The sequence below is a fragment of the Triplophysa dalaica genome, chromosome 9 (assembly GCF_015846415.1).
Source record: "Triplophysa dalaica isolate WHDGS20190420 chromosome 9, ASM1584641v1, whole genome shotgun sequence".
Taxonomy (NCBI): Eukaryota; Metazoa; Chordata; class Actinopteri; order Cypriniformes; family Nemacheilidae; genus Triplophysa; species Triplophysa dalaica.
The window spans coordinates 19,299,994-19,307,244 of record NC_079550.1 but is presented as its reverse complement, the minus strand read 5'-3'; the positions used below and the strand labels follow the sequence as shown (position 1 = coordinate 19,307,244).

The window sequence follows — 7,251 nt, the reverse complement described above, 5'->3', positions numbered from 1 at the left end:
CTATGTAGTCATGGTCGGTTTGCAAATAAGCATCACAGTGGCCTCTCGTTTCACATCTTCACTGAGTGAAGATGAAAATCTTAGAACTGCCTTACATCATCACCCATAATCTCTCCTTCATGCAAAACAAACTGACACTTATGGTTCATGCGGAGATGTTACGGATTTTGACAACATCCCAATGACAAAAAGAAGGAAATAAAGACAAGAAAATGGGTAAGAGTTTAGCGTACCTGTACATAATATTTTTATGTTTGCCCCTTACATGTATAGTGTAGTATAATGTTTTCAAAAGACTAGAAGTGCATATGTGTTGGGGGTAAAGTTGTCTTTGTAGTACTTCTTTTTAAAGTGAAGCTTCCAATGTAGATTGTCAGTGTAAAACATAGTAACATTTCTGGCCCATTTTAATTATGTGTACAATGTCTTTTTATTTAAACAAAAATTCGTTAAATGAAAATATAGTACAAAAAGGATGTATTCACTGTTAATATTGCATTGTTGAGATATTTTAGTGTTTAGTTCGTTTATACAAATTCAAAATTGACTAACAGTCTCAAGTTTAAAGGGATACTTCACCCAAATTACATATTCTGTCATCATTTACCATTTGTCATTGTTTATTCTGTAAAGGAATACGGTAATGGGTTTCAGTACTGTCTATGACCCTTTCACAACCATCAAAGTATAACATCTCTGACTATAAACAGGTTTATGGTGGGTTTTCTAATTCCCTTCTTGATCATTCTATCTTCATACATAGCTTTTTATGTACTGGTGAAATGTCTTAAAGCAGGAAATCGGCTTCGGCCTTTCCGGATCATATCTGTGATTTTGGCCTTTTTCATATGCTGGTTTCCTTTCCATGATCAATGGCTGTATCTCATAAGTGCACTTTAAAACTTCAATGTTGATGATATTGTAGCTACAACAACATTCGTAAGTGTTCTGGTTTGTGTAAACATCTGTATGACCCATTCTCTAGTGTTCATGTGTGACGAATTTAAGAAGAAAATGAAAACTTCTCTGCTGCTGGTGCTCGAGGGGGCTTTTACTGAGGATCATCTGGTTTTACATTTTACCTTTAAAAATGGTCTGTTTTAATTTAAATCATTATGACTTTCTGAGCTCATTAAACAGGTTCCAAGCCAAGCTGACAGACATAAGACACTGTGAGTGACCTGGAAAACAGGTTGCAGATTGAAGATATTTCAAGATATGTCCCAAAACACAGATGTGTATTCCTCGTGGTTATATTTGACTTGTTTAACAAAACCTGATACATTTTATTCACTGTTTGTTTATAGTAGGTAACGGGTGAGGTTTCACATAGCTGTTATATATTCTGTTATATTGCTATCAAGAATGCTGAGGCCCTCCCTAGTGCCAAATTTATCCACCTTAAACAAATACTAGTCACTTGTCATAGTCTAAAAGCCAAACTGGGAGTAACAGATCTAAAAACATTTACTGTTGTAAATAAAAGCTTTTACGCCAGTAATAATGGTAAATAACTCCCAGAAGGAAGGCTAAATAATTTACTAGTAAACCATTTTTCCCTTTTAAAAATGTCATCACCCCATTCCTTATCTTCCTTATTAGTTGTCGGGCCAACTATTTTATTCTGAAAATGATTACATATGCTGCACATTCTGAGTAAAGTTCTCACAGAAATCCCATCGGAAATATGTGCAGTGCATGTTATTTGCAAAATAAATAAAATAGATAAGGAACTCTTACAGAACATTACAATGGCAACTTATTTGCCTAAATGCAAAATTGGCTACAGTATCAAGTTTTACGCTGAGACCAGATCAACAAGAAAAGTGATAAATAAAAGTGATATATACCGATATTTGTTTCTCTTAGAAAGGGTGGTGGAATATATTGCTTATAATTGTGATCAAAGCTCATGATAATTCTTACAAATTTGGTGAAGAACGGTGTTTAGATAACACTGTTCTTCATAAATCCTCTACAATTATCAGTTATTGTTTGACATGAAAACAAGAGCAATCCTATTCTGTGTAGATTTATTTAATGTCAGATCCGTCTGTTGGGCTTTCAACAACCTGGAAAGAAATCTGTAATACAGATGGTTTCTGAGAAAGACTTGCTGATACAGCTCTTCTAACCGGCATCTTCATCAGAAGCAGGAATCTGATGACAGTTTGATGAGATGCTGGGCTTTGTGTAATGTTTTAAAAACCAAAGACTCTTCATTAATTAAATACAAGTTTGTGCAAAAGCTTATTCAAATAACTTAGTGTCTTCATTGAGATATTAAATTAACTAAGTAGACATGATAAGTTTAAAAGGGATTTTTCCACCTTGAATAGGTTACTGTAAATAATTGTTTGTAAATATTTATATTGTACTTATTTAGTTTATGACACATCTATGCATTGCTCTAATGAAAAGAAAATGTGTGACTAAACTGTTTGTAAAACATCCTTCCCAATAAAATGTCTCATCTGAATGCCTATTAAACTCAAAAAAAGAACTTATTATAAACCGAATTTCTGATGTTTCGATTTACAATGTTGTGGTTTGTTCTGTTTTGTGTCATGATATCTCAGGGGAGAACCCAAGTGCAAGCAAGTACGAGACGGTAGGTAGGGGGTAACAGGGATTTATTATAACAAATAACACTACAACAAAAAGGCAAAACAAAACCCACAAGGGGGAAAACAGGACAGGGTAATATATATATATATATATAATAAAATATATATAAGTAAAGACTAAGACACTGACTAAATACTAAACTAAGAAAACAAACACTTGAAACGAACACTAAACTACACCTACTTGACACGAGGGAACAGGAACAAGGTAACAGGCATATAGGAGACAAGGTACATGAACAGCTAAGAGTACAAGCATACAAGCATACAAGCATACAAGCATACAAGCATACAAGCATACAAGCATACAAGCATACAAGCATACAAGCATACAAGCATACAAGCATACAAGCATACAAGCATACAAGCATACAAGCATACAAGCATACAAGCATACAAGCATACAAGCATACAAGCATACAAGCATACAAGCATGAGTTGAAGCACAAGTACATACAACGAACCAGCACAAGACAATGAAACATGAGAGGTATATATAGGGGAAACAGACAAAGGATAATTACAAGAAACAGGTGCTGGGGATTAAGCACTCGGGGAAAGCTGACGAGGAGAGAGAGGGGCGGGGCCAAAGACGAGACACGAGAAATAACTATGTCTTTTCCCACATAAAACCATCAGGCAATGCCATGGCTCCACTCGAGACAGGAATAAAAACATGACATGATAGTGGAACCATGACAGTTTTGACCATTGAAATTGATTTGCAATTTTTTTGTAGAAAAGCATTTCACTGAATGCAAAATCATCACACTACTTCTAATCTCACTTTGTATAAGGTAATTCATCAGTAATTGTTGACACAGAGATATCGATGAGCCAGAAATTAATCTTTGTGAAGACAGAAGAGAGGAAATTAAGACAAAGAAAATTGGTCAGAATTTGTATTATGTAGCATTGCCCAGTTGGTAACCACGCTTGATTTCATTTGAACTCTGTTTCTACATTTACATTTACATTTACATTTATGCATTTGGCAGACGCTTTTATCCAAAGCGACTTACTCTTACCACTGAGCTACAGGAAAGCTATATAAGTTCTATCCGTTTCCTGATGTCTCTGTACAGATAAAGGTTTATTGCTGGTTTTTGATTCCCTACTTGATCTTATTATCTTTATAAATGGCTATTGCCGTCTGAGCCAAACGCCTACAAAGAAGAAAACATCTGCGGCTTTTACGGTGTCATTATTTGTGTACAACAGTTCAACAGTTGTGTTACATAAGTGCGGTTAAGCAACATTGGCGTGCTAGTGTCATGAGGAAACTGTATGCTGCAGGACCTTTTGTAACTGGTCTGGGCTGCGTTTCCCAAAAGCATCGTAAGCCTAAATTGATCGTAAAAACGATCGTACGATTGATCTTAATATTACGGTCTGTTTCCCAAAAGCATCGTATCTTAAGTAGCACTTGAAAATCTTCGTAGATCTGCGAGTGCTCTGGAGTAATCGTACATCCCCAAGTGCATCGTAAGAAGACAGATTTATGAGGACACCTGCAGGACAACCGGCAGATTACACTTTTATCTAGATTTAACACACTGCAACGCGAGTAATATAATAATATTTTGATTGTACTTTATTGTACACTTTATTGTACTCGTTTTTTGTTTACATGAATTAATAAATGAAATAAATAAAAAGGGGAAAACAAGATAAAAAAACACATCTAAATTAAATGAATGAACAAAAAAAATCATAAAAGAAGTAATGTGGGAAATTTGCTTCAAAGACTGGGCAAAATAGGAATGATTTCAAAAAAATCTGTCAATGACTTGCTGACGTGCGCGAAAACCAGCCATGTATTGGGCATTTCTTGGTTGGCCATGTGGTCCCATGCCATCTTCGTCCTCCACATCCTCCACCTCTTCATCTTCCTCCCTGTTAAGTAAGGGCACTCTCATCTGCACTGCAATGTTGTGCAGCATAGCTGTTACTATTATTACTGCACAGCACTTTTGTGGCGCAAACAAAAGACCACCGCTGGACTGGTGAATTGCCCGAAAGCGCATCTTCCACCTCCCTATTGTGCGTTCCACAATACTACGTGCAACACGGTGTGCCTCGTTGAAATTTGTCTCCCTGTTATTCATAGGATTAGCCACAGGCGTGAAGAGATATGGCCTCAGTGGGTAACCACTGTCCCCAAGCAGCCTCCACTGTCCCTGTAAGTTTTGTGCCTCCTGACCAACAGATGAATTGGTGAACATGAAGGAGTCGTGTGTGCTTCTGGGCCACCTTGCCACAATGTCTGTAAACAAACTCTTATGGTCACAGATCACCTGGCAGTTGATAGCTGCATAGCCTTTGCGGCATATATATACATGGCCATCCACAGATGGTGTAAGGATAGGGATCAAGGTACCATCGATCACTCCAATGACCTGTGGGATGTGATGATGTGTTAAAAAATACTGTTGTATTTCTGTGATGTCCTGTCTTGATGCTGGAAATTGAATGTGTTCCACAGCAAGTGGAAGTAATGCATTGGTGACCGCTTGAACAGCTCTTGAAACTGATGCCTTACTTAGTCCAAGCCCATCACCAAGTACCTGGAGAAAACTGCCTGTTGCATAAAATCTCAAGGCTGATAGGAGTTGGATTTCAGGGGACAAGGCAAAATTTCTCCTGGTGGCACGCATCAGCTGAGGTCCAATGCTATTTAGCAATTGGGCTATTTGTCCTCTTGGCAGACGGTATCGCCTTATTAAAGCCATGTCATCAAGGATATCCAAGGGGGTTTGATGCTGTCTGATGAAGGCATTTAAAGTCACCAGTCTACTTCGTGGTGGTCTCTGTCTTTGTCTTTCTCTGACCCTCAATTGAAGAACACGCTGTAGTGCAGCCATGATTTCCTCTGCAAGTCTAGTGAGGTGTAAACTCTATTCTAATCCTAGCTTAATTGAAGAAACCATGTGAAGGTCATCAGGCTGTGATAATGTTCACATATCCCACTGCCTATCATCAATTTCAGTAATGACATTAGGCCCTACCTTGAAGAAAGTGAAGGTGTGGCATACTTAGAAACTGTATAGATTACATATTATATTCCTTTAATCTATCCTCTGTTCATAATGATGAAAAGTTGTGCTTATTATAAAAATGTATACATAGAACAGTACTGGTAAAAAATGTTGTTGATTTTTTTGTCTATACCTGTAGAAATGTATTGGCTAGATGAAGTACTGTATATATATTTGTGTTATCTGTCACGCCAAATATATAGACTTTATATTAATAATATTGAAACTTAAATGCTTATGTCTGAAAATAATCATCAACCATTAGCCATTTACTTCAGAAACATTTGGAAGAACTCATAACAATTATTATATTATTTCATATGGTCTTAGGCCTCGTGTGCATGGTTCAACAAAGACATGGACATCAAAAACACTGCATATAGCTTTATTAATAAAAAACATTTCATGGTTTTATTAATTTGGGTTATTCAGTTCCCCACAACCTGCAAAATACATTGTACAGTGAGATGAGTCATAACTACATATAGAAAACATTTCACATTGCACAAATTACTGAAACAATAAATCACATTACCTGTGTCTTCTGGCAAGATAATTGGCACAGAAATTGAGGGCCTTGCAAAACTCATCTCCTCTAGTGCAAGCCTCATCTCTTCTAAGGCCAGTTTGGCCTTCTTGAGCTCAATGAGCTGCTATTGGAAGTTGTTGTCTCTCTCATTGGCTTCTTGAAGGCATTGCCTAATGTCTTTCAAGACATCTAGTTTCTCTCTCTCCAGCTGCACTAGGTCCTGACTACAGCTACAGACATTCTCAAACTGCTGAGTTGTTGTGGCTGCAGTCTGGACCACTGAAGATGGAGGCTGTGGCCTGGGAGGGTTTTTTGGAGGACTAGGAGATGGTAGGTGCTCGGAGAGGGCAGATGAAACTGATGGTTCCTCTGAGCATGAAGGACCTGACTCAGGTTCAGGCTCAGGCTCAGGTTGAGTTATCCCTACTCCTCCATGGATGTCAATGCCACCACTAATTCCATCTGAAGCACTTGTGCCAAGTATTGACAATGCCTTTTCTTCCTCGGCTGTAAGAAGGGGGGACTCATTGGTCCCACCACCTGTTTTTTTAATTGCAGTCCTCTGCAGTGCCCTCTTCCTTTTTGCCAGGCTTGCAAAATCCTGCCACTTCTTGCGGACCTCCTTCCCTGACCTTTGAACACCCCTGGTTGCAGTTAGTTTGGTAGCAATGTCCTCCCAGATGTTTTGTTTTTCTATATTAGTATGGTGTCCTTTAAATCTGGTAAAAATCACATCTTTGTTTTTCTCTATCTCCTCTAAGAGGACATTAATTTCATCCTTTTGAAAGGTATCTTTTCTTGTTTTTTTTTGTTCAGCCATTTTGTCAGTGTCTCCGCCTGTATGTAGGTGCTTTATATAGACTTGATTGTCTTGATTGGTAATCCAAAACAGATGGCAATTATTAGGTTAAACGTTCAGAATACGATTCCATATAAGGTTAAATTTCAGCACTTCGCGAATGGACAGCAACTCGTAAGTAGCACGTAGAGCGCGTTCTCGCACGTTCATGTTAAGTGCATTTTTGGGAAACGCTCGTGGAATTGCTGTGAGCGTTCG

At 37.8% G+C, this 7,251-nt stretch overlaps 2 protein-coding genes across 2 annotated transcripts; both read right to left on the bottom strand.

The window, feature by feature from the left end:
• Window positions 1-4,396: 4,396 nt before the first annotated feature.
• Window positions 4,397-5,491, bottom strand: LOC130428186 (putative nuclease HARBI1). The gene has a single exon (XM_056756045.1). The coding sequence runs from the start codon at window positions 5,489-5,491 to the stop codon at window positions 4,397-4,399; it is 1,095 nt and encodes a 364-aa protein (XP_056612023.1).
• An 827-nt stretch (window positions 5,492-6,318) lies between these two features.
• Window positions 6,319-7,014, bottom strand: LOC130428185 (myb-related transcription factor, partner of profilin-like). The gene has a single exon (XM_056756044.1). The coding sequence runs from the start codon at window positions 7,012-7,014 to the stop codon at window positions 6,319-6,321; it is 696 nt and encodes a 231-aa protein (XP_056612022.1).
• Window positions 7,015-7,251: the final 237 nt, after the last annotated feature.

Bases quoted from the DNA above. Each gene is read 5' to 3' on its own strand.
- LOC130428186 (XM_056756045.1), bottom strand. From the start codon at position 5,491: ATGGCTGCACTACAGCGTGTTCTTCAATTGAGGGTCAGAGAAAGACAA.
- LOC130428185 (XM_056756044.1), bottom strand. From the start codon at position 7,014: ATGGCTGAACAAAAAAAAACAAGAAAAGATACCTTTCAAAAGGATGAA.